Source organism: Neofelis nebulosa, chromosome 12 (assembly GCF_028018385.1).
Source record: "Neofelis nebulosa isolate mNeoNeb1 chromosome 12, mNeoNeb1.pri, whole genome shotgun sequence".
Classification (NCBI taxonomy): domain Eukaryota; kingdom Metazoa; phylum Chordata; class Mammalia; order Carnivora; family Felidae; genus Neofelis; species Neofelis nebulosa.
This window is the reverse complement of record NC_080793.1, coordinates 86,740,212-86,766,260: the sequence shown is the minus strand read 5'-3', so window position 1 is coordinate 86,766,260 and position 26,049 is coordinate 86,740,212. Positions and strand designations below refer to the sequence as shown.

General features: G+C 44.7%; 1 protein-coding gene across 4 annotated transcripts in view; it reads right to left on the bottom strand.

Moving 5' to 3' along the window:
- Positions 1 to 11,177: 11,177 nt before the first annotated feature.
- Positions 11,178 to 26,049, bottom strand: part of VLDLR (very low density lipoprotein receptor) — a 35,412-nt gene continuing 20,540 nt past the window's right edge. For 2 of the 4 annotated variants that reach the window (XM_058695791.1, XM_058695793.1), the window contains 14 exons: positions 25,842 to 25,964; positions 25,632 to 25,754; positions 25,052 to 25,171; positions 24,797 to 24,922; positions 23,634 to 23,805; positions 22,815 to 23,033; positions 21,766 to 21,884; positions 21,093 to 21,232; positions 20,650 to 20,791; positions 19,714 to 19,860; positions 18,762 to 18,845; positions 18,305 to 18,385; positions 17,279 to 17,448; positions 11,178 to 16,405 (listed from right to left, as the gene is read on the bottom strand). In XM_058695791.1, coding sequence (XP_058551774.1) covers positions 16,370 to 16,405; positions 17,279 to 17,448; positions 18,305 to 18,385; positions 18,762 to 18,845; positions 19,714 to 19,860; positions 20,650 to 20,791; positions 21,093 to 21,232; positions 21,766 to 21,884; positions 22,815 to 23,033; positions 23,634 to 23,805; positions 24,797 to 24,922; positions 25,052 to 25,171; positions 25,632 to 25,754; positions 25,842 to 25,964 — 1,802 coding nt within the window. In that variant the 3' untranslated portion in view covers positions 11,178 to 16,369. The remainder of the gene's footprint in view (positions 16,406 to 17,278; positions 17,449 to 18,304; positions 18,386 to 18,761; positions 18,846 to 19,713; positions 19,861 to 20,649; positions 20,792 to 21,092; positions 21,233 to 21,765; positions 21,885 to 22,814; positions 23,034 to 23,633; positions 23,806 to 24,796; positions 24,923 to 25,051; positions 25,172 to 25,631; positions 25,755 to 25,841; positions 25,965 to 26,049) is intronic. The other 2 variants (XM_058695792.1, XM_058695795.1) reach the window with 1 other exon arrangement.

Sequence of the window (26,049 nt, the reverse complement as noted above, 5' to 3'; positions counted from 1 at the left end):
TAGAAATACAAGAAGCAAAAGAGCAGTATACACTTGTAATTAGAGATTTCAATACATTTTTCTCTCAATCATTGATAAGACAGAAAGCCTGCAAGGATGTGGAAAATTTGAACACTATCAACCAATTTGATTTGACATAAATTGAATACTCCACCTGATAACAGCAGAATACGGTCTAAGTGCACATGTGGCATTTATCAAGGTAGATTTTTTTTTGTGGGTTTTTTAGTGTTGTTTTTTTTTTTTTTTTGAGAGAGAGAGAGAGAGAGAGAGACAGTGAGTGGGGGAGGGGCAGAGAGAGAGGGAGACACAGAATCTGAAGCAGTCTCCAGGCTCTGTGCTGTCAGCGTAGAGTCTGAATTGAGGCTCAAATTCACAAACAATGAGATCATGACCCAAGCTGAAGTTGGGCGCTTAACCAACTGATCCACCCAGGCACCCCTATATTCTTGTGTTTAGATCTTCATATATTTCAGATTTATCCCTAAGTATTTCATATTTTAATGATCTAAAAAGTACTGTTATTTTAAATTTCAATTTCCAATTGTTGCTGTTAAATATAGAAAGACAATATTTTTATATTGCAATTGTATCCTGCAACTTGGTAAATACACTTGTTAATGTTAGTGGGTTTTTTATGGGAAAATTTCATAGGATTTTCTATACAGATTATCATGTTGTCTGTCAACAAAGAAAGTTTACTTTTTTCTTTCTAGTATGGATGCATTTTATTCATTTTTTTTCATGCCTTATTGCACTGTCTAGACTCTCCAATACAATGGTGAATAGAAAGGGTGAGAGAAAATGTCTTGTTCCTGATTTAGGAGGAAAGCATTCAGTCTGTCATTATTAAGTGTGTTATTAGCTCTAAGCATTTGGAAAATGCTCTTTGTGAGGTTGAGGAAGTTCTTTTTTCTAGTTTGCTGAAAGTTTTTATCAGGAGTAGATACATTTTGTCAAGTTCTACCTCTGCATCTATTAGGACAATCATAGAGTTTTTCTTCTTTTAATCTACTAATGTTATAAATTACATTGATTTATTTTTAAATGTTAAACCAGCCCTGCATTTTACAGTGAACCCCATGTAACCATGATGTATTATCCTTTTTATGTGTTGTTGGGTTTGATTGGCCAACATTTTGTTAAGAATTTTTACACTGATGTTCATCAGGGATATTAATCTGTTTTCTGTAATGTCCTTGTCTTATTTTGGTATCAGAGTCCCTTGGGATGAGTTAGGAAAGATCCTCTCTTTTTCAGCTTTCTGGAAGAGATTGGGTAGAATGGTATTGTTTCTTTCATAAGTGTTGGGTAGAATTCACTAGTAAAGCCACTCGGAAGGCCTTGAATGACAGACTCAAGAGCTTGGCCTTTGCTCTGAAACCTTCACAGGCTCCAATGGTAAAAAGATGAGGTCCACAAAGTGTGTTTGGGGAAGTTGAATCTGGCAGCCTTGGGCAGGAAAGAGGCTGGCAGCTCTAAGTACTAGGAGCAACATTATATTATTACTTCCCAAATTCCTGCATGATAAAGCTCGGCTCACTCTTTCACAGGCTGTAGGAAATTCTCCACACAGAAAGAAAGGGGACTCCATTTGCTGAAAACCGAAAATCGGCTGGAAGATGCTTTGTCTTGATGGAGGGGCAATGAGGGGGCTCCAGCCATTGTCACTTAAAAATGACCCTTGGTGGCCAGGGTTTCTCATTCAGCTAAATAAATCCAGCCCGGTTGGACACTTGCTTCATGAACTGCCAAGACCACAGTCAGATGGCAGCGTTTTTAAGTGACTGGTTTTTTTTTGTTTGTTATTTGTTTTAGGAAAGGGATTATTTCAGATTTCCCTTACAGGTTGAGAGAGTCAGAAAAGAAACACAAATCTTAAGGACTTTGCCACTTTCCCCCAACACTGGACGTTTGTTGTTTTGAACAAGCCCAGCCACCTGTTCTGGGCATGATAGCCTCCAAATCCCCTTCTGCCCTGTTGATGAGTAGTGAAGAACAATACTGCAATTTGATCATCTGATGGCAGCAGCCACACTCGGAGAGTTTCATTGTATTGCATCAGTGCTCGGGATAGGTGAGGCCAGGCCAGTGCCAGCCAAAGAGCTTAGTAACTAAAACTGCAAAACTAACAATGTGAATGAATTGAAGACTGAAACCATTGTATTCTACCAGCTGTTTTCAGCGCACGAGGGAACATCTTTCCCCACCTATCAGTCGTATGTGAATAGCTTGAAGCACTTTTCTGCCCTGCAACTCAAACGATGCCTACATATTAGAAAAGCTGGCACACACCTTTCTAATATAATGTGCCATTGGGAGGGAGGCGCAGGTGACATCAATGGAAAATTCGGTGGATTGGGGAACGGCTTTCACTTGGCATCCGTGTGAGTGACTTAGCATTGTCAACATGGGTGGTGTTACTTTAAACAGAAAATCCTGCACAGTGATTTTCATTGTAAACTACACATCCGTGATGTCAAACTTCCATAAACTCTTTTTCTGGGAAGTCAACCTGCAAATTGTGCGCAAGGAAAATGTCTTTTCTTCCAAACAGCCCTGGGGGGGTGGGGGGGTGGGGAACAAACTCACATACGGGTAGTACACATCTGTTATCCCATCTGGTCCTTAGAACATGTATGTGGAAGGGACTAAGTCAGATTTTTTCATTGACTTACTTTACAGTTGCAGCAATGGAGGCTTGGAGATGAAGAGAATTTCCTAGGATTATAAAGGAGATAAGTGGCAAAGCAAAGATTGGAATTCAAACCTCTGAAGTCTGGCTTCTGTGCTTTTCCCTTTATGGCACCTTGCTTCTCCGGAATGAAAATACGGATATGGTGATTAAGAGCTTACCAGCTTGCGGTACTCAAAACACACATACCTGGTACGTCATAACACAGGGCAAGCCAGTATTACTCCCCTGGATTTGAACATTTTAGAAAGAAATTCCCAAACGTTACGTTTCCATTGAGAAAGAACCATTGTGTTTTGCTGGTAAGTAAGATATTATTTCGGTCCATTTAATACACTGTTTGGATGATGTTTCAGAGACCTGATGAATAGAATCTTAGGGAAAAAGGAGATAGTCATAGAAAATGTGAGTTTACTTAAATGTATAAATTAGAAATTCCTAACTTGGGGTGAGGGCATTTTTAAATGAAATGAAAAATAAAAATTTGTGAGTACGTATTTTCCTTTCTGGGAGTGGTTTTTGGTTTTGGTAGACATTTTTTTTAAAGTTTGTTTATTTATTTTGAGGGAGAGAACCGGTGGGGGAGGGGCAGAGAGAGAAGAAGACAGAGAATCTCCAGCAGGCCCTGCACTGTCAGTGTGGAGCCCCACGCGGGGTTTGAACTTGCAAACTGTGAGATCATGACCTGAACTGAAATCAAGAGTCAGATGCCCAACTGACTGAGCCACCCAGGCACCCCTGTTCGGTTATACTTTTAAAGAGGAGTGTGTTTCTTGAAGAACCATTACTCTGATGGGTGTAGACATAGTTCCTTCTTTCTGCTACCACTGCAGTCCCCAAAGATTTTTCCATTTCTTGAGCTCCCTGAGAGCATGTTGTCTGCCTGCCATATTGATCTGGTGCCCATTAAACATGGTTTTCTTTGTCTCGTTACTTAACTGCATGTGTAAGAAAGAGGGGCTGTGTCTCTATTATCTATGTGTTTTTTCAGAGTACCCGGAACGCTGCTGTGTATGGAGTAGTTGTTTACAGGGGCAGGGGGCACCTGGGTGGCTCAGTCAGTTAAGCATCAGACTCTTCTTGATTTCAGCTCAGGTCATGATTTCATAGTCTGTGAGTTCGAGCCCTGCTTCAGGCTCTGCACTGACAGTGTGGAGCCTGCTTGAGATTCTCTTCATTCCTCTTTCTCTGCCCTTCCCCCTCTCAAAACAAATACACACAGATTGAAAAACCATCACAGATTGAAAAATGTCAACTTTCAGCACTCTGATCACTAAGTCAGATTTTATCATTAACTCATTTTGCAGATGAAGACATCAAGGCCTGGAGATGAAAGAGAATTTACTGGGATTTTAAGGTGGGTAAGTGGCAAAATGAAGATGGGAGGGTGGATCTTTTAAATTCCTGTCCTAGAGCACGCGGAGGCTTGTGGGATCAAGAATTTTTGTAGCCATGCTGTATAAGGTATTTAGTTGGCAAATCAAGTCTGAAGACAAAAATGAAGTAACCGGTGTGATTTTCAAGTATCAGGATAGGTTTTCAGTGGTCTCCGAGGGATATAGAAACTGAGGTGAGTGTTACCGCATTTGGCGTAATCCCCTTGGCTGCTTGTGCGTTCGTTTCAAAGATGGCGCCTTTGGCTCTAAGGGTGTTCTGTAAGGTTTTCTTGTTGGGACCGCCATGGAGGGTCTCCAAATGCTCTTAACTGGCGTGTTAAGTTATCGTGTTCCCTGACGGAACACGCAGTGATTTTTCCTGTTCCAAAATATTAAGTCTACCCTCAAGGACGGAAGGTTTGCTACAATGATATGTGTGCCAAGGAGCTTTGTGCTCCCTGAACGTATGTTCACAGAAGGACCTCCAATTTGTGTGGGGTATGGGATTTCATTCCCATAGATAAATGATTTCTTAAGGGAACTTCTTGTGAGAGAAAAGGTGCAATTGAAGGCCTAAACTTTGGTATGCTTGCTAACAAAATATTGCTTGTATTCGTGGGATCAATGTAGCTTAACAAATAGTATCGGGGCACTTAAAAAGTGCTTAACTTTGCAGTATATGTGCTGTGGGAGGGGCCACAAAGTTTACCAATGCTCCGTTCTTTTCTTTTTAAATTTTTTAAAATGTTTTATTTATTTTTAACACAGAGAGAAACAGAGTGTGAGTGGGGATGGGGCAGAGGGGGAGACACAGAATCTGAAGCAGGCTCCAGGCTCTGAGCTGTCAGCACAGGGCCTGAAGCAGGGCTCAAACTCACAGACCATGAGATCATAACCTGAGCCGAAGTCAGACGCTCAACCGACTGAGCCACCCAGGCGCCCCACCAATGCTCCATTCTTAAAGCAGTTGTATTTCACTCAGGAAACCACCCATAAAAATAGGCAATCTCAGTCTAATGGTGTGCATGTTATTATAGAATGCTGGTTAGGCACGAGACCTGTGACTCAAACTGGGGCAACAGGGAAGACTTCCTGGAGGAGGTGATACCTGAACAAAATCTTGGAGAGTAAGAGCCAAGTGATAAAGACAAGAAGACACTGAGAGCAGAGAAAAGGGACAGTTTTGTGTATGAAGCAACCCTGTGTGTGAGTTTGGGGGAGAGGTGGTGTTTAACGGGGGGTTGCAAGCAGTACAGCATCCAAAAAGCCACCTGATCTCACCTTATAAAGTTAATAATTCATGACATCAGATGGAGTCACTCTGCCCCCTAAGCACCAGATAGTGTGGGCTGGAACTTCCATTCTCCATCCCGTGGAAAGTCCACTTTCTTCACCAGAGACTTCTGGAAGCTTTACACTCTGTGGATCTGAGCTCTCACAACTCCTAAGTTCATTTGAGTTACTGGATTGTTCTGAAAGTCCATTCCTTGTTCTGCTGTGTCAGCCCAGACCTAGGCCTGGGCTCCTTTCTAGGACTTTCATCAAAAGCCAGTCCCACCAGCCGTCACGGTGCCATAAACTTGACCAGAGGGCAGGAGACGTGAGAGCGTTGGGTTGGGGGCACAGAGAATGTGACCTGTCCACAGTTGTAGGTGACGTGTTCCTGTGGCCCGCCAGCTTGAGCCCCAACATCCACGGTGTACCGCCTTGGTCCTTCCCATCCCTTCCCCACCCCTGGTCCAAGCCCTCTCAGGGTACAGTGCCATTCAGCCATCTTTAGAGAGGAGAGGGAGGTCCCCCACCCTCAGCTGGGGACTCTCTTGGTGAATCCAAAGGTTTTCCTCCTCTATTCACAATATAGAAATTTCCCTTCCCAAGGATGTTGCCAGCCCTCTCCCAGGACAAAAGGAGCTACAGTCAGTTTGGGTTGAAAGTAACATTTTCCCAGCCCAACTTCCCTGGGTTTCTGAGAGAACTCACTGGTGTGCCACTAGGCAAATTGGCACTATAAATTAGGCCCCTTGAAATCTTATCTGCCCCCTAATGGAGAGCGTTCACAGAGGCCTGGAACACAGTGCCCGCTGCCGGGAGGGAGAAGCGAGGAGAAGAGCACGTAGCCTCTATGCTCAGCCGCCTCCTTGTGGGAGGATCCCAGATCCTGAGATAAAGAAGCTTGGTTTTCTTTTCTGAGTGGAAGCAGGTACTGGGGCTGACGTCTGAGAAGAGGCAGCTTTTTCGGTCTCAGAACTGTTTGTTAATATTTGGCTTCTAGTCTGTGACATGCACGGGTGCCCTTCAGAGCCTGACCTTGCTTCTTCCTACATAAAGGAAAAAACCAGGATCCTAGGATGCTTTTGATTTTCCAAAACAGTGTTCTCTTTTGTTTTTTATGCTCAAGGTTCACAGGCTGTTGCTGAGTTTCTAGCCTTCTTACAAGAGCGAACATTACGCTGTGGGTGACTTAGGGTGCTGTCTGGTGGATGGGGGTCTCCTTGCTGGGTCACTTGAGATAGACCTTTTCTTCTTCTCCGCCTGGGGCCTGGTACCAACTGTGTCAGACAAGTACCAGCCTCTGTGACCTTAGGGTGTCTTTTGACCCAGGACCCTGAAGTTTCTTAGGGAAAGTGGTTTGGAGAATTCTCCAGTGCCTCTAAGGATAAGGCAGTTAATATGGAAAATAGACAGCAGTTGAATAGATGGAAACTGCTCGATCCCATCTAAAGCCATTACATAGATGTCAATGGTGCCGCCTGCAGAAAACCTGCCTCTAGAGGACATTACTTAAGAGCCTGCACAGAGCTCTGTACCAGAATGACCCTGCCAAGCTGTGACCCCGGGGAGGGCTCTACCTTGAAGGTAGGAAAGAACTCCCTTTGAACAGGTGAAACCCTTGTACTTGGGTGAATTGGGAATTACGCTCCAGGCTCTTTTCTTCTCTATTCAGGCTTGCTTCCCAGCTTCCATGCAGCCTTGTTGAGTTTGTCCACTGATGCAGGGATGGTGCCTGTCACCCCTGCCCATTTCGGGGGGCAGCCGAACTGATACCATGCAGATAGCACAGCTGAGCTAGGAACCAGCTAGGTTCTCCTGAAGGAGGGACCACCTGTCATGACAGGTTGGCCACTCCGGGAGAAAGCCTGTGCACATCCCTGCAGGCCAGATGCGGAGTAGAGGTTTCTCGCACCCACACCAGTCCAGCCCAAGCCATGGCCTTCTACCTGCCTTCCTGCTGTAGCATGCTAATTGATTTCCCTGTTTTTTGCCATTATGTCCCTGCAATCTAGGTCAGCAGATCAGTCAACGTGATCCCTTTAAGATGGGAAGTCACTCTCCTGCCCCCAAACCCTCTAACGATGTCCTGTCACTTAAAATGCTAAATTCTGGGGTGCCTGAGCCTGAGGCTCAATTGGCTAAGTGTCAGACTCTTGATTTGGGCTCAGGTCATGATCCCAGGGTTGTGAGATTGAGCCCCATGTAAGAGCTCTGCACTGAGCGTGGAACTTGCTTGGGATTCTCTCTCTCTCTCTCTTTTTCTCTCTCTCTCTCTTTCTCTCTTTCTCTCTTTCTCACTTTCTTTCTCTCTTTCTCTCTTTCTCTCTCTCTCTCTCTCTGCTGCCCCTCTCCCCTGCTTGCTTGCTCACTTTCTCTGTCTCTCTTTTGCTTGCTCTAAAAAAAAGACTTCTAAAAATTTTTTAACATTTATTTTTGAGAGACAGGGCACGAGCAGGAGAGGAGCAGAGAGAGAGGGAGACCAAGGAGGGAGACACAGAATCTGAAGCAGGCTCCAGGCTCCAAGCTGTCACCACAGAGCCCGACATGGGGCTTGTACTCACGAACCGTGAGATCATGACCTGAGCCGAAGTCGGACACTTAACCAACTGAGCCACCTACCCACCCCCCAAAAGTCTTAAATCCCAGTCATAGCCCTTGAAATCTATACCACTAGGTCTTTGCTTTTCTCTCTTCCCTCTCTACCATGGCCAGTTTCAGCTACGTGGCTGCCTTGCTTTATCATACAAGGATCAAGCAGGTTCCTGCCTCAGGGCCTCCCACCTCTGCTGTGTCCTCAGTGGCTCATTCCCATACATCCTGGTCCAGCATCTCTGCTCAGGTCACTTCCGTGGAGGGCTTCCTTGACCACTGTACCTAAAACAGCACATTCTGTCATTCTCGGTCCCTTACTCTGTTTGGTTTTCCTTTGTAGCTCTTATCACTATCTGGCATATTAAATGTCTGTTCTGTGCTTGACTCCCTGCTAGAATGAGCCCCGGGAAGTTTGGGGCTTGGGCCTATCACTAGTTCCCCAGAATCCAGAACAAAGCCTGGTACATGGGAGGTGTTGAGCAAATGAGTGAAGCAAGGACAGAGAATGTGGGGAGTGTGTGTGTGTGTGTGTATGTGCACATACATATGCACCTTCTGAAGGGTTGGTCCACATACATCCTTCCTCAGTTTCATTAAAAATCCAAGAATGTTTTGCATTAACCCATAATGCACATTCATACTAGGACATATGAAGTATAAAACCATCTATGATACTTTAGTAACCGTCACGGTAGGCCCCCCAGAGGCCAGTTGGTAACTTAGTTATACCTAAAACCATCGTCCAGTGTTGATAAGCCCTCCTCGGGAAATCACAGGTCTATTCTTTTGGGTCGGCCAAAAGGCAAATGGGCTTTTGGCTTTAAAAGTCCTCATCCTCAGCAAAGTTCACATGTAAATGGGTGAATGTAAGAAAACATAAGCAACCATGGGTGTAAAAATCTGGTCTGTCTTCAATCAACAGGTAGGCAAAAATGTCTCCAAAGGAGAGACTACAGCTTTAGTTAAATGTTCAGAACCCAAATTTAGCATTCTCCGACATGTCCTAGATTATGGGCCCATCACATGATGGAGCCTGATGGATCGAAAGAGCATGCTAACTTGACCTTCTGGAGCAGTGCAGAGTTTCGCATTGCCCCTTCCCACTGATGAAACAGACCTCTCTGTATAATTGAACCAGTAGCCTGTGCCCTCTAATCAGCAGAGGGCCGTGCACACAAGACTTTCTGCAAAGCCTCCAGAGGCAGGAGGATTCATCTTTCTCTCTTGGGGGTAAAAACCAACGGCCAAATGCTAGCATTTCAAGGGGACACCCTTGCAAATGGGGTTGAATGTGAATGTGCAGACCACAATCAGATCTCCAAGAGGGCACAAGTGAAGTATTTTAACTTCTGTTCTTTTTATTTTATTTTTTTTAATGTGTATTGATTTTTGAGAGAGCGAGAGAGCTAGCGAGAGAGAGAGAGAGAGAGAGAGAGAGAGAGAGAGCATGGCTGAGCGAGTGGGGGAGGGGCAGAAAAAAGGAGAAAAGGGATCTGAAGCCGGCTCTGAGCTGTAAGCACAGAGCCCGATGCAGGGCTCCAACTCATGACCACGAGATCATGACCCGAGCCAAAATCGAGAGTCCGCTGCTTAACCAGCTGAGCCACTCTGGTGCCCCTGACTTACCTTCTTTTTAAAATGAACCCTGGCTTTTTGGCATGAGAGAGGAAAACATTAGTTATTTGAGTGAAGCACTTGATATTGGTTGCTTCTCTTATGAGAAGCCAACGCGAGTGGGTGTTACTTCCATGGGAGGCCAGGGCTTGGATGGCAAGCAGTTGACCTGCGGGCGTAGCAAATTAAGTAGTGGAAGAAAGGTCCAAACTCACTGCTTCCTTCTCACTGCACAGCTGGTATTCACTCAACCTTTCACTGATGAAGTGAATCCTTTTATTCATTAAGGACTTATTCTGGAGCTTTTAAAGATTTTTTTGGTGGCGGGAGCAATTTCTTTTTCCCTCAACTTACTTTTCTCCTCCCCGCCCCCCCCCCCCACTACTGTTTCTGATTCCTTGAGCCAATATCAAGGTTTAGCACACAGTAGGATTTCAACAGGAGCTACTGCTTGGAAAAATTTCAGATGGAATATCTCTAAGACTTGTAAGCATTTAGGTTCGTCATATGTGAATTTCTTTTACTTTTCTAATTCGAATTTTAGTTAACACACAGTGCAATATTGGTTTCAGGAGTAGAATTCTGTGATTGCATGCAACACCCAGTGCTCATCCCAACAGTGCCCTCTTTTAATGTTAATTTATTTTTGAGAGAGAGAGACACAGAGAGAGAGAGTGAGACACAGAGAGAGAGGGAGGCAGAGAGAAAGGGAGACAGAGGACCCAAAGTGGTCTCTGTGCTCACAGCAGAGGGCCTGATGTGGGACTCAAACTCAGGAACCATGAGATCATGACCTGAGCTAAAGTCGGATGCTCAATGAACTGAGCCACCCAGGCATCCCTGTTCTCTAAGAGTCTCTTGTGGTGGAATTTAAGAAACAAAACAGATGAACATACAGGAAGGGGGAAGAAAAGAGATAAGGAAACCACAGGAGAATCCTAGGTGAGTTTCAACACAAACCACTTAGGAGATGATGGGGGTAAGGTATCAAAATGATTTTTACTTGTCTGTCAAGACCAGTCTTGTCCTGCCACCCCAGGGGGCTTCCTCCTTTAGGCCACAAAGCATCTGTTCTGTCACGCACAGGGAGGCCTAATATTCCCTGGTAAGAGTAGCTTTGATTTTCATTTCTTTCATGGGAGGAGTGGGAAGGGGGAGTTGGAGAGGGTGAGGCTTTTGCTTCTTCTGGTGAGACACTAACTGTACTTCTAAGTATGGCAAGGAAGGTGACATCTTCCATCCTTTGAGGACGTTTTCCAGAAAGGGGCGACTAAGCCATCTTCAGTGATTGAGTTGCAAAAAAGGAGAAAGACGTGAGGAAAAGCTTTTTTTTGTTTAAGTTCTGTAGGAAAAAAGGAAAGGCTTATGACAGTTATTTCAAAAAATAAACTTTTATTTAAGTTACATGTACAGTTTATTAATAAAAGAAAGATGTTTATCTACAGGTCAGCAGGACTGGATGTGTTCCCAACATGAGACTCTAGGAGTTGAGGATCCTGAGCGTTAGAACGTCGTCATACGCTCTGGACTCCTGAGGCATTACATGCTCTTAAATCGCATTTTGGTATCGAGTGACATTTTAGAAGGGGCAAGACCGTTTTTTCAAAGCCAGTCATTTTATTTCCCCCCCCCCAAAGAATTCTTTCCCCCAGTGCTTGTGTATAAACTGAGAAAAACCCAGGTGTCAGGGGTGGATTCCAGAATACCTAAGACCCATCAGTCAGTTGAGTTGACCCAAGTTATTGTCCTTCCTCTCTGCTTGGGTGTGTCTTTCCTTAGGAGAACCTTACAGTGTATGACAGGGGGTAGTACAGCTTGTTGGCTCCAGTATCTGTCTACACAGGAGGGATGTTGCATGCCCAGCGCTTCCTTCAGAGAATCTTTACCTTTCACGTTGCAATCCAGTAACCTGCTGCTACTTGATATAGACAGCCAAGGAAAATAATGCTGGGACTTCTGGCATCTTGGCTCACAGCATGTAACTGACAATATTCTTCTGTGCTGACCCGAGGGACCGCTAGTTTTCTACTTCCGGCATGCCCCCATATTGGACGCCAGCCATGAAGGGCATCTGAGACACCTAGGAAACTGCTCAAGGACCCCTAACATCGGTAGTTAAGGGGACTCCGCAACCGTGTGGAGTGACATCCATCTTAACCTTGACACAGCTCTGCCTCCTTCTCTGAGAGGGGAATGGCAGTAAGCATGTAGAGTTTGGAATCTGCTGTTATCAGTGGCCCCAGTTTTCCCATCTATAAAATGCAGACATTGACCTACCCAGGTCCCATAAAATCACATAAAATACATAAAGATCACATAAAATACATGCCAGCATCGATCTAGCATATTCTTAAGCATACGGTAAGAAGTGAAGGGAGATTCAAAGTGTGTGAGCTGCCATCCAAACACTGTGCAGGCCACCAAAAACTCGTTTCCATGTCCCAGGCAGTAAAGCCAAAAGGTCGAGGCAGAGATATGCCAGCTCCATTTCTAGGATTCAATCACGTAAGCCTTGAAGACTTTGTAACTGTATAAAGGTGATACCACCACCTGTATCTCATCAGACAAGTGTCGCGGGAAACAGTTGGGACAAGGTCTCGTGCATGTTAGGCTCAGTAATGAGTCAAGTTACTGTCACTCTCACCGGTAAAGTCACTTAGCACTTTCTAGATGGTGCCACAACGAATAAATGGAGGCATAGCATCGAGAGCGATCTCCAGCGGAAACGCTCGCCTTACACCCGCTACGTGCCAGGCACTGTGCTGAGCCCTTCTGTGGACTCTCATTTGACCCTCACCATGGCACAGCAACACAGTCCGCACCACGTCCACCTCGAGAAGGGCTTAGCAGCTTGCCCAAACGACCACATCAAGACCGACACCACCGTCAGTGCTTGTGAACCTCCTTGCTGCCAATCTGTGACTTTCTCCTTAAGCAAAGTGAAGAAGCAAACTCTGGATGCTCTGCTCCCCTGCAGAGCCCACGACCCACCTACACCCTATCTTGGGCTTCCTTCTGAGATCATCGCTAGTAGGTTTACAGGGAGACTGTCAGTCGGTGGTCCCCCTTGGTTCCTGTTTCTTGAATAAGCCAGGCTCAGAAATGCTCAACGGATTTGGGAGACACAGTAGAGACACTCCTGTCATCTGTTCTTTAATAGCTTATCTGCAGACCCCCCAAGATTCATGCATAGGACCTCGCTGCTAACTCGTGCTCAGCTTTTGATCTGTGAAAGCAGACGAGGATGATGTACATAGAAGGCTTACTCCCCCTTGCATGAAACCGTTTTGACTTGGAAAAGTTCCATGCTTGACTTGAGAGAAATAAGTCCCCAAAATGCCATTGTAGAATCTTGAGATTCATGTCTCCTATATTTGGAAACAAGGTATCTTTGGAGACTGTTTCTACTTCTACATATTCCTGAACCTCCACAGTTTAGGTCCATGATGTGGCTAAAACATTGATCATATAATTCCCAGTTTTTCCAAAGAGTCAGGCTGGTTGCTTAATTGTGAAACCGTGGAGCTCAAACTCCATGATCAGGACGAGCAGGTTGTGTTCTAAATTCTCGAACGTAAGTTATCACAGCAAAAGTGAATAAGCCATTTGCAAGTTTCCCTCCCACTAAAATCAGGGATTCTAGCTTCCATTTGGGTTCAAAAGAATAAACCTCTTCACTAGGTAAGAATTTTAGAAAATTCCTCTAGTTAGACTAATGAGATGGAACACTCCACCAGGATCTTTTGCTTTGGGGGGGTGAAGAGAGTTAAAAGGTATACTTCAGTGAGGTCTCCCATTTCTAAGCATTAAACTGAAGAGTTAGTCCTTTTCAATGCCCTATAGTTTTGCTATTTAAAGCCCGTCTTCTCATTTTTTGAGAAGGGCTATCTGACTTCCAAAGATACAAGGAACAGAAGTAAGTGCCAAAGTCGAAGTCTCTCTCTCTTTTTTTTTTTTTTTGCCTTGTGTTCATCAAGAATAGAACACTGGAGGCTTGAAGATGATGCCATGGCTTTAAAATAGCTGTAAGAATGTCTTAAGGGGGTTGTTTGAACAACTGGGGGTACTTGCTTGCCAAACAGACAGCTTACAAAGGCCACTTAAAAATTTGGACTCAGGGACGCAGCTGGATTTCTTTACCAGGGGCCACAAATGTATTTACTCATTGTTTACCCGTCTTTGCAGCAAGTCCTAAAGTCTCTAGAGGACCCACTTTCAGTGACTGTGTACGACTCACTTGATTCCAAGCATCTTCCATCATTGTTTGATAAGTTTCATATTTTACCTCTTAACTAATTCTCGCCTTGTCTAGTAAACTCTCTGGACATAGCAAACTTAGGCCAATATGTTTCATGTAGGACTTTTATAGCTCTTATTTGGATACTGAAGCCCAAGGCTCTAGTTCTTCATAAAGTGTCATTACATGCTGAATTGACAAGCCATATTAACTATTCTTAATACATAATTACTTCATATCTTCAGCACTTGAGTTAGAGTTTCTGTCCTTGGCTACTTACAGGGGGTAGGGCAAGGTAAAAGATGGAGGTTGGAGACTCTTAGAAGGTTGGAGACTGGGACCTTGAACCTAAAAGAATACAGGTGGGACTGGAATGTAAGAGGAGATGATGGAGAATAATGCTTGATTTTATTCTTAAAAACTATGGCTTTGGGCCTTAAAGTTGATGAGCACTACACAGTCCTCGTAATGGGGGAAAACACTGGTATCTTCAAGCTTCCCAGGAGGGAACTTTGTGTTGCTCCAATTAAAAAAATAAATCAGTGGGTTTTGTAGCATAGGGTCAAAGTACCAGGCAACCAAAGGGCCTTCAGAGTTCAGATACGATGAATGCTAACCTACTTATCACATGGGCACTTCAGATACCCTATGTCGGCAGGCCACATCCTGTTTAGTGTAGTGACTATTTGAAGAGGAAGTAACAGGTGGACAGCTGAAGAATCCTGCCTTCACAGCTACAGCCTCTTCCTTCTATATTCCGGAATTGCACACCCCCCAACAAAAGCCCATGCCTTTCACCTTGATCTATCTGACCAAAATCACAACAGGTATCTATTAAACAATATGGCAGAAGCAACTTCATGTTGGATTGTGATCTCTGCCTAAGCCACAACCGAGGTGTCAGCTGCCTTACTTATATTCCACGTGCAAGTGGAATATAAGTCACCCACCGATCTGTCATCCACTTATCTCAAAATACCTCTTCATCCTCTTGCTCCCGCATTGGTCATTTAATCCCAAAAGGAATCCTGCCTTCTGCAGCAGACTCTGCACCTCATTTTGGAATTAGAGCATCTTCCCAGGAATTCACGCCTCCTATCTTCCCTTGCTTGCCCACATCCTGAGACTTGAGAGAAACGAGGCAATGGCCAACCTGATGGAAAACTTATTAAAGCCCCGTGCTTTTTCTTCTACCCAAATTCCTTGTTTGCCCTTCATACTAAAAATGTCAGACATTTTCCATAGAAGGAATCCATGCCAGCCAGACTCCAAAATTAGAAGGTACTGCAGGTTATCCATGAAGTCACATTGGAACAGTGGTTTTTCAAATGTGAGCTTACATCACAATCACCTGAAGGGCTTGTGGAAACATATTCCTGGACCCCACCCCCAGAGTTTCTCATTCGGCAGGTCTGGGAAGGGACCTGAGAACTTGCATTTTTAACATGTTCTCAGAGGATGGAGATGTTAACCCCACTGAGAACCACTACCTTAGAGTTCAAGAATGGCACTGAATGTTACCTCTCCAGCCCTCTTCATGGAAGACTGTGTACACGTATAAAAGCAGAACATACTTAGCTCAAGGACAAGAAGCACTCATCCTGGAGCTACATATAATGATAGGACACGGAAAACAGAGACTTAAGCATGAAGAAGCAGAATTGCCAGAAATCTTAGCACAGGTTTCTAGATCAGGGAACAAATGAATGAGAAAAGGAACTTCCCCCTGAACAAGAGGAATCCTAGGTATAGGCTAAGTCAGCTTCTTTTACAAAATAAATAATTGGGGAACAAATATTAAGTGGTACCTTGTTCTCTTGGTACTTGGTTGTAAGAGAAAGTAGCCAAATTACAGGCTTAGTTATGCAACATCAAGGTCTGTATCACGTAGCTTCTATAGTTCATTAGAACGCTTGATTCTACTCAGGCTGTTTATAGAAGTTTATCCTAGAGGAATAGGCACAAACCGTGGGTAAGCTGCTTGGTTTAATTGTTTTAGCACTTGAAAAAAAAATGTACAGTAGTTTGAACACTCAGTCTTTGCAAGCCTCCACTGAGGTCCAAGGTTTCATTCATACGTACAAAATTAGTTTACAAATTTTTTGGCAATTTCATCTTAGTAACCCGTTTTATCCTATTGCCATTGTCCCAACCGTTGAAAAAGTTTACAATAATTTACATAGAAATATTTTCAAAGTGCTTAAGAATAGTGATTGTTTTCTGGGATATTTACAGATGGCCTATACAATGTATGTACAGGTGGTCTACACTATAGCACAAGTGTCATTGCTGGAATATGGCTTTCTAGGGAAAGTGCATATTTGGCCAGATGTGGCAATACTGTCTAGAAGTTCAAGGGTTAGATACTTGGTAACCACATCCAAAGCTGAAGTAGAATGTGGGCAGGGATATTTACAAAAGTCATATAAAAACGGTCAAGTAGACAAGCTTGATCCATGTAAAGATATCTTGATGTTCTTCCAGACTGGAGGAAGAAAGACTTCAGGTGTTGGCTCGGTTACCATTCCGAAGTGGGGGGAGGGTATTGGTCTAGACCTCAAAGGTCAAGACTCATCTCAGAAGTCAAGCTAGATCATCATCTGTGCTTACAACTGATATCTGTGGAAGAGAAAGAGTACAGAATGAGCTTGGTGGTCACTCGTAGTAACTCCAGTCTCTGAAATGGACCTTGCTTTTGGGCTGGTCATTCAGAGACCAAAGGGGCATCGAAGGAAGTCAGATCTCAAAAAAGTATTGAGTTGTGTCCTTGATGCATTTTAACTTGAATCCATTGGTATCTACTTGGTAGACAGAGAAAACAGTGGAACTGATGCTGCCATTCTACTTAATGATCTTAAGTAGAACAGGGAAAAGACACATGTGTGCCATCAATTGACCACCATTCTTTGTTTTGCCCAAGAGCTTGAGAGAGGGAGTGCTGAGTACTTGTTTGGTTCACACTCTTCCCTAAGTGAAGGCCAAATACTCCAGTTGCGTTTCAACTGAAGAATAAGCAGCTGACTCTGCTGCTGAAAGGAAGCTAGCTATAGTAGGTGGGATAGGCCACTTCCAAGCATTTGGTATTGATGGCTAAACGAATCTCGCTTAATACACTGACTTTAAGCCAACTCCCCTATACAGGACGTGCTAATTTTTAAGTGTCCAGTAGACAGCGGCCTTAACAGTTCAAATAGGAGCCATTTGGTTCATATAAGTTGGTACATACATTTTCCATAACCAAGAAATATCTCCAATAGTACAGTGATGACCTTAGATCGACTTACTTGTTCTATATGGGGCAGATGCTTAGCAACTGACTGGCATGTGCTCTAACAGGCTAGACTGTCTACTCTCCGGTTGGTAGATGTATTTGGTGGCTCTGTGATCCCAATGGCTCTTTCCAGCCCAAGCAGCCATAGCTTGAGTCAGCCGTCTCCTTTCCAGAAAGTCCTACAGCAAGCCATGGTGTATCAAGACACAAAGCTGACTTACTGCTGGGTACGTGTGTCCAACAGAAGCACTGTGTCTGCCAATGTCTATTGACAAGTCCTCTTCGGTAGTCTTCAAGTACACAGGATTGTCAAAGTTCATGCTTTTCATGTTCTTGTGCTGCCAATTCCGCCACATCAAATAGCCACCCACCGCTGCCATTGCCAAGAGCACTGAAAAAAGTGAGAAGGTGACTAGGCAGCCTCTAGTCTCAAAACGTCCAAAAAAAAAAAGGGTCATGTTCAGGGATCGGTGATAGGTGACATGAATACAAATTTTAGGTTTTAGGAAGTTGGCATGGCTAAATGTTGGAAGATAAATGGGTCAGGAGCTTGAAACAAGTTCAGACCAGCGGTTAAGTGTCACTCTGTGGACTGGTGCTAAGCTCCACACAGCCATGTGGGCGAGTGTGGAGTCCTGGGCCCCTTCCCGGGCCAACTGAATTAAAATTGCACAAGTTTCTGGAGGGCTTTCCAAGTGTTCCCCCACGCGTGTTAGCTAGGCTTGGAATCCAGTATTTAAGGATAAAGTGACCCTTTTAGCCCAGTGCTTTAGAATCCTCATGCCCAAAAATTGCTCTAGAAGTTCTTTCCCCGGAGTTTAATAATTCTTAACCATTTTTAATTTACCCTGTACAAGTCCTCCAACTCCTCAGGAACGCAATAAAGTATCTGTATGTCACCCCTGTGTGACGCATCATATACATTTCAAAGAGGGGAAGAGACCTGTGTTCTTTACCTAAAGGGACATGTTGTGAAAGGGGAAGAGCCAGACTAACAACTGTGAAGTAGAGAGCAATGAGCACCATTCATGGAATAGCTGAGAATTTACCACTGTGAGTCACTGTGCTAAGTATACCATCGAAGAGAAAGGTATGGACTCCGTGTGCCATGCTGGGGACAGAGTGAATGCGGTCAAGGTCACGAGTACTGTGACCATGGGAGAGGGGTCTCTAGATGGATGAGAAATGTCCATCTGGTTGGTGGTGAACAAATTCATCAGACCCAGGTACGTAGGGAATGGACTTACAGAGAGGAAGGATGGCCCAGGCAGCAGAAGTGCCTTTCGGAGGAACGGTGACCTCCGTTACCGCTGTGGTCACATTGATCCCTACAGGAGAATAAAAGGAATCGGTTTAGATGGACCTGAATTCAGACTTAGAAATGTATCCATCTGGCGGAGCACCTCATACCCGGTGCTCGTTACTGATGTTTAGTATCTACTGCTTTGTATACCAGGAGCAACTGGTCTACAAGTATTTGAGAGGCACGTACTAGAACAGCTATTTCACTAACAGTTTGCTAACAGAAATCTTAATAAGTCAGAACAGGCTAAGAATTGCAGGCTCTAAGTCTTTGGAGTTCAAATGCATGTTACCAATCAGGGGCAGAATGAGTAGTTACAGGCTGCATTAATTACATAAGCAATAAATACAGGGAGTGTGGCTGTTAGTTGAGATTCACGGTTGGCAGTACTGGCCCAGTACCTCCAGGAGCTAGTCCACTAGTTGGCGAACTTTCTATTGTGTCGAAACCCTTTGTCTCTCTGTAAGTCACAGTAGTTGCAGTACCTGAATTACAAAGACCAAGAACCTGGTTAATGCCAAGGTTCCAGAGTGGCTAGCTGTTTCGTCCAGATAAATCATGAGAATGGTTATTTAACACCACGGGAGACAGACAAATCGCTGCTGAGCTAAAGTTGCACGGCCAAGGCTGAAACAAAGTCTTCATGCAAAACCAAAGACACGTAAGACTTGGGACAGAACAGTCAGCATTTGGAATTTGACAATTCTAGAAGATGCACAGCCACACTTACCCCTGTCAGCACCGTCCTGGAAGTTACAAGAAACGCTCTCAAAACCAGATTAGCAAATGTACTATTCTTACTGTCAGATTGCCTTGCAATGACTTTCTTAGTAAACTGACCTAATCTCTGCAGGAACTCCTTAGCAAGCTAATAAAAGCCTCACACTGCGAATTCCTTGCTCACAAGAAGTGACTTTAATTTGCCATGCAATCAAAAGCTAAGGACAAAAGATGAAAGTCAAGTTTAAATGTGAGTAGAAGATGCCATCGCCCACTGGGGCCGTAAGGGTTCCTGTAATGATGGCCTCTTGGGAGGAAAATATTAAGACTCGGTTTAGTTATCTGCAAGTTGGCTAGCTCAGTGCTGTTACGGGCCTCACTGGTACAAATCAGTATAGTCGCACTCACTCTTGAGTCAGCTACAGACTCGCCTGATGCTGATGTGAGTTAGAAGTCAGTTCTGAAGTACAGACATGAAACCCTGGCATGCAAGTGGCAGATACATTCCCAAATCTATTCCAAGAATCAGTTAGAACAGAATTCTTTAAAAAGCCAGGCTGGTTTTATGGCTAGTGTCTTATTCTGTTGCCTACTGTTGTGTCCCGTGGGTGGTTGTAAAGGAAAAAGCCTTACTGTGGCACTCCCGGCCGTTTTCCTCTAGATTGTACCCATTGGGACAGGAACAGGTATACTTTGGAGAGTGATCGTTAATTTGTGGTGCTGGCAGGCACAGGTATTCACATCCTCCATTCTCCATGTCTTCTTCACACCAATTTTTACCTATTGAGAAATAAAAGTCCTTTAAAATAGGTATTCTGGTGCCTGCTATACATGGAGCCCTGTTCTAGATGCTGAAGACATGAGCCCTTGTCCCCAAGGAGATGAAACTTGTCTATCTGTCAAACCTTGGAGCTCAACCAGTACAGTGAAGAAAAAATAGAAGGGTACAGGAAGCATGCTCTAAGGATACCACAGATCCAAAGAAACTTGTTGGAAGTCGCATAAGGATTATGCCTTGAACAGGTGGGTGGTGAGGGAGCAGGCGGGGGAAGGAGGTGCCCACTACTGGTCCAAAGCTTATAGTGAAGACTCAAGGGAAGGAGATTAGCATGTTCTCCTGGTCTTTGCTTTGCCTTGCTCCCACTAAGTGGAAGGAGCCCAGCTACAGGGTTGAGCAGGAGATAGTATGAACAGATGTGGTTGAGGATCTACATAGAAGATGTGTCATGATGGGGAGGCAGAGAAAGTTTCTGGCATAAAGCTACATTTGATGATAGTACAATCATCTTAGTATAAGAGATTGACGGCCAAAAGTTATGGAAAGCCTGAAATAAAAGACTGAACGCTGAGGGTTGAAAGGGAATACATGAGTTGAAGTTCTACAGCTCTTGAAGAAGTCAGAAATTTTAAAAAACATCAGCTTTGAAGTGTTTGAAGTGAGGGGAAGGAAGGGAAATTTTCCATTGTAGAGCAAGTTGAGTTGCTAAAGAGTTACCGATACCCAAGCAGGTACTACGTCATGCTGCTGTCCTTACAGTGGCCTTGCCGGGCCGTGCTCTTCCACATTACCTGATGGCTGTACAAGTTCATGATAGACAATGATGTCTTGGGCATCATTAAGGTTGTTAACGAGAGTGGCCAGCTCTGATCCAGTGAATTTATTGGCCCCATAGACTGCTTCATTTTCCCCATCGATCCAGTAGACACGATCCTAAAACAGAACACCCAAACGAGCATGTGTACCTGGGATTAACACAAGTCATTATCTGAAGTCATCATCATTTACTTGCAATTTAATGGACCAAATTTATTGAACACTGGTCTGGGACACTGGATGTCCCAGACTATAAAAGATGCAAGTTGAGGTTTCTTAAAGTGCCCTAAGAAATCAGCATAGAATTTGTCCCATGTTGTAAGTGTCCAGCCCCCTCTTCCCGCGTGCCTGTTCTTTCTCCCCCAGGACGCTACAGTAACTCAGAGGTACACACTTAGACATGAGGCACACATCTCACCTCAAATATGGTTAGTGCGAGAGGATGAGCTAGGAACTCCAGAGACTTGAGGACAATCCTACGATCTTGGCCATTCAAGTCCACGCTGGACAACATGTGCAGCTTGGAGTCGAGCCAATAGAGACGGCTCTTTATAAGGTCTGGGGAAGAAAAGAATTGTCAAGGCATGATAAGCTGTCACGGCTCTGGCTTCCATTGAAAGTATCCAAAAAGTCCAACATTCTACACTCATGGGTTCCTTCTCCAGCCCAGTTTCGTAAGGGGGTCCCACAAACCTTGTGAAGCAGCTGGCAGAATCTGTACACATATTCATTCTGGGAGACTAAGGGAGTGCCTAAGGTTCTCCAAGGAGCTGCCTTGAGAAATGTTACTTTATATAGAAGTATTAAGCTAGCGTGTTGTTCTGCCCCTACGGGATGAGAGTTTCCAAGGCCCAAGTTCAGGCTTCCCTGAATTCCTGTCACCTATTGGGTCCAAATGGACATAAAAGCTAGCGGTGGTGCAGCAAGTAATTTGTTAAGTCCACTGTCCCACTTGAATTGCTCAGTTACTCTCTTCCAAAAGTCCTGCTATGAAGGGAACCATAGAGAACTGTCTGCCGTAGTGCAGAATAAACTGTAGAGAGAAGCGAAAACTGCAGAATTGGCGGTCAAGGAAGGAAGAACATACGTACCAAGGGTAATTCCATTAGGCCATTGGATGTCCACTGTCACCAGAGGCCGTCTATCAAATCCATTCATGCCCGCTTTTTCTATTTTAGCGGGTTCTCCCCAGTCTGACCAGTAAACAAAGCTGGGAAGAGTTAAATGAGATAAGCCTCAGCAGTGTGGAAGGCATAAACTCATAGTTTGCGACACACATTTAAAGAATGAATAGAAAACTCGAGAGATGATCAGTGACAATTCAGGGTCTAAATTATGTTCTGGGGAAACAAAAGTGAACACTGAGAATCTACAAGATCATTATGGACTATACTAATCTATATAAGTGTGGCACTTCTATTTCAACCCCAAGTCACAGGTTAGGTCTTTCTTTTCCAAAAGGCCAATTCTTTCAGAGGACTCAAAAACAAATACATGCTAAGTTTTAGGGTAGGGGCTGGCTGATTATGTTCTAGTGAGGATTCATGGGGGTCAACAATGGGTACTACAGGCTCAGTCAACTTTCCCAGCTGCTTCCCTATATTATTTAGTGGCAATTTAGGGACATGTCTCCATGAAGTGTTGCTAGACAGGTCCATTTATTTCCCCCGGACTCTCAGACAACTTGGACATGTAGATGAAAGCTTTGAGGTATTGTGGTTACCACAATCCCCCGACTCGTGCTGGTACTTGGGTTTGCTCATTGGGAGCTAACGTAACAAAGAATTCAGACAAAAATTAAAAATCACTCAGAAAGAAGGTGGGTGGCCACAAGGGCTCAGGTACAGCTTTTGGTGCATGTCATAACAGACCTGTTGTTTCATTCATGTCAAGCAGCGGTCATACAGCCAGGGAGGGCCTGTAGTACAGTCCACCATGGCATCGCCGACATCTTGAACTGGATAACTGTTTGTTGTGGGGAGCTGAGTCTACGGCCACACCACCCTGAACGTGCCCCACCTGGTCTGTTGTGGAGAGCTGATAAGTCTTGGGATTTCAGTACTATTTCAGCCACGGGGATAGCTCCTGGCATACACAGATAGCATCCAAAAGGCTGTAAGATGAAAAGCAGACTACAAACCCAGACAGTGGGTCCACAGCTATGGAGGCAGGCTCCCGCAAGTCAGAGTTAAACAGGAACTTCCTCTTGGCTCCATCTAGGGTAGCTACTGAAATAGTCTTAGAAGCCGCATCCGTCCAGTAGATGGTCTTGTACACCCAATCAACAGCAATGGCTGCAGGATTATAGACATTGTCGATCATTTTAACATGTCTACCAACCTTGTCATCAATTGAGGCACTGAAACAGAATAGGTCACAAGAAATTTAAGAGTTTGACACCATCAGAGCCTGGAGAATGGACTTTCTGTTTACAAAATGGTCAACAGCTTTGTTCAGAAGAAACTCTAGTAACACCACAGCTCACCACTCAGATTATTTCACTATGCCTCTTACTGGTCCTACACAATACTGTCCATTATTTAGTTGCTGTTACATATTCGATATGCAAGAATGACCCATTTCTAAGTGAAGCTATTTGTTTCAGGAGCCATCGTCTGCGTTTCTATAGTTGGGGTTAAGAAAAAGCTGTCACTACCATTTCTAGCTTATAGCAGCTATGAACAGTTGTCAGTTAACTAGAGAGAAGGGTGAAAATAGGAAAAGTTAAGATGTGCTTTCTGATAATCCTATAGCTATAGCCACCTTGTACTTGACAGATGATTGTTAATTTCTAAGGAGGAACTGATAGTCATATAATAGTTGGAGAATCAATGAGCGTTCAGATGTAAGAGTCCCAGCTCATGAGATACTAGATGGAGCTACAAATTCCTCCAAACCTTCCCAAAGACCAAGTGACAAGGACTTGATGTCGAGACACCATGCACAGAACTGAAGTTACCTGAAGATGGCCTTTTGGCTTAGATCAGCCCAGAACAGCTTCTGAGCAGCGATATCCACATCCAGAGCCACTGTGTTTCTTAGCTGTTCAACTAGTTGGATGTATTCTTTCCTCTCCAAGCCAATCTTCCGGATGTCTCTTCGATTAGTGAAGATCAGACTTGGTTCTTTGCCTGCGAGAGAGGAGTCAGGTTTATTTGGTTTTGCTGTAAGAAGGCAAGGTCCTTCTGAGTCAGCTCCTCCTGGAGGAGGAGCACTTGTAAAGTAAAGGCAATGCTAAACACCTGAGGAATATTCTTGTTGCACTCCGTGTTCCCTGGGACTGCAAGTACTTCCCACCATCGAAAAAGGCCGTCCTGGGGTCACAGCACTCAATGGGAGGGTGGCTGATGGGTAAGTTACTTACTGGGATTGCGCTCAAGTCTGGGAAGCAGAGGGTAAGCAAACCTGGGAGGTGTTCATGGTGTCAGACGCAAAAGAAACTGACTAAGGCAGGTGTCTGGGGAAACGATAGTCTGTTTAACCTATGATACTACACTGTGAGTCAGTAGCACGGTTCCCAAGTACAGATAGTCCCCAGCTTAGGACTTTTTAACCTTACGATGGTACAAAAGGGGTTTGCGTTCTGTAGAAACCACACTTTGAATTCAGAGTTTGGATCTTTTCTCGGGGCCAGGGATAGGTGCTACCAACCTCTCTTGGGATGTTTTCTTATGATACTGCACAGGAGCTCGGGGTCAGCCCTGCGATTACACGAGTGACCAACTGATCCACCAATGCCCATCTGTACCCATAAAACCATTCTGCTTTTCACTTTGAGTACAGTACTCAATACGTGACAGGAGCTACTCGATACTTGATGATAATACAGGCTTTGTGTTAGATGATGTTGCCTAACAATAAGCTAATGTAAGCGTTCTGAGCACATTTACGGTGGGCTTGGCGAAGCCACGCAACTTGGCAGGTTAGGTATGTTAAATGCGTTTTCGACTTAGGATATTTTCAGCCTACAATGGGTTTACTGGATTGTGACATCATCGTAAGTCAAGGAAGAGCTGCACTGTTTTAATTCCATATTGAGTTGACTCCTGGAGTCACTGGCTGTAGCTTTCGTAAGCACTTGCTACTAAGGTACCAGAGCAACACGAGCCCAAGTCCATTTACCTACTGCCTTGCACACGCCAGTGGCAAGATCCATCTGATATCCTCGACTACATTCACACTTGTAACCGCCTTTTAGGTTGATACAAATTTGGCTGCAGATTCCCGGGTTTTGGCATTCGTCAATGTCTAGGAGGGAAATTAGAATCAGTCTTGCTGTGCCTAGATGATACAGAGATACACAGTCTTTTCCAAGCCCCTCCCCCACTGCCATCCCCCCTGACCCCGGCCAGGGCTCAGGCTCCCTCCCTGACTCACCTCCACAGATTTTCTTATCTATCAGTTCAAACCCAGCTGCACAGTCACACGCGTACCCTATAACAAGATCCTTGCAGATGTGAGAACAGCCACCGTTATTAACCAGGCATTCATTGACATCTGAAATAAAAAGAGACTAGAGTTACTCAGCACCTTACTCCAAATTGGTGTCTGCCCTGATGAACATTCAACCTTGGGGCTTTTTGTGATAAGGTATCTAGTTAGTCTGGCCCAACCCAAGATTTTCCTCCTCAGATCTAATAATCTGTCTTCAAGGTATGCATCTTGGAGGGTTTTGGTGGATAGAAAACCCATCTCCTTGGCAAGTTACTAGTTGGCTAAGTAGTACTTAGCCAATTTCCCTGTTGTTGATCTGTCATTTATAAGGAGGTAAGACTGTGTACCAGTTTGTCACTGCTTCGACTTCTAAGGCATAAAAATGCCACTCTGGAGCCCAACAACTGAAGTCGGTTCACTACAAGTGGTTTAAGCAGGCACTGTACGCATCTGTGTGGCATTAACTGTGGGCCACGTCATTGACCTTCCCCACCCTGTACTCAGGGCGCCGGGGTCCACTTACGGCATTCTTTGAGGGGCTCGTCACTCCAGTCCCTGCAGTCCTGCTCCTGGTTACATACTTTACCGATATCTATGCATTCCCCGCTTCTGCACTTGAACTTGCCAGGGCCCAAGCACTGATTGACTACAGAGAGAAACACAAAAGTGAGATTCCATGGTGGGGCCGCTCAGAGCAATCCTGCGACTCACCCCCAGGACGCGAGACCCTTACCGTTTTTGCAGTTGACTTCATCAGAGCCGTCCACGCAGTCTCGGATGCCATTGCACTGCCTGCTGCCGTGGATGCAGCTTCCGTCCTCACACTCAAACTGGTCAGGGCGGCAGGTTCGCGAAGCTGCAGGGGTGGGGGTCGGGGGGGGGGGGAGGCAAGACCATGGGATGGTCAGCCAAGCCGTCCCAGCTGACGCATGGAGGGGGAG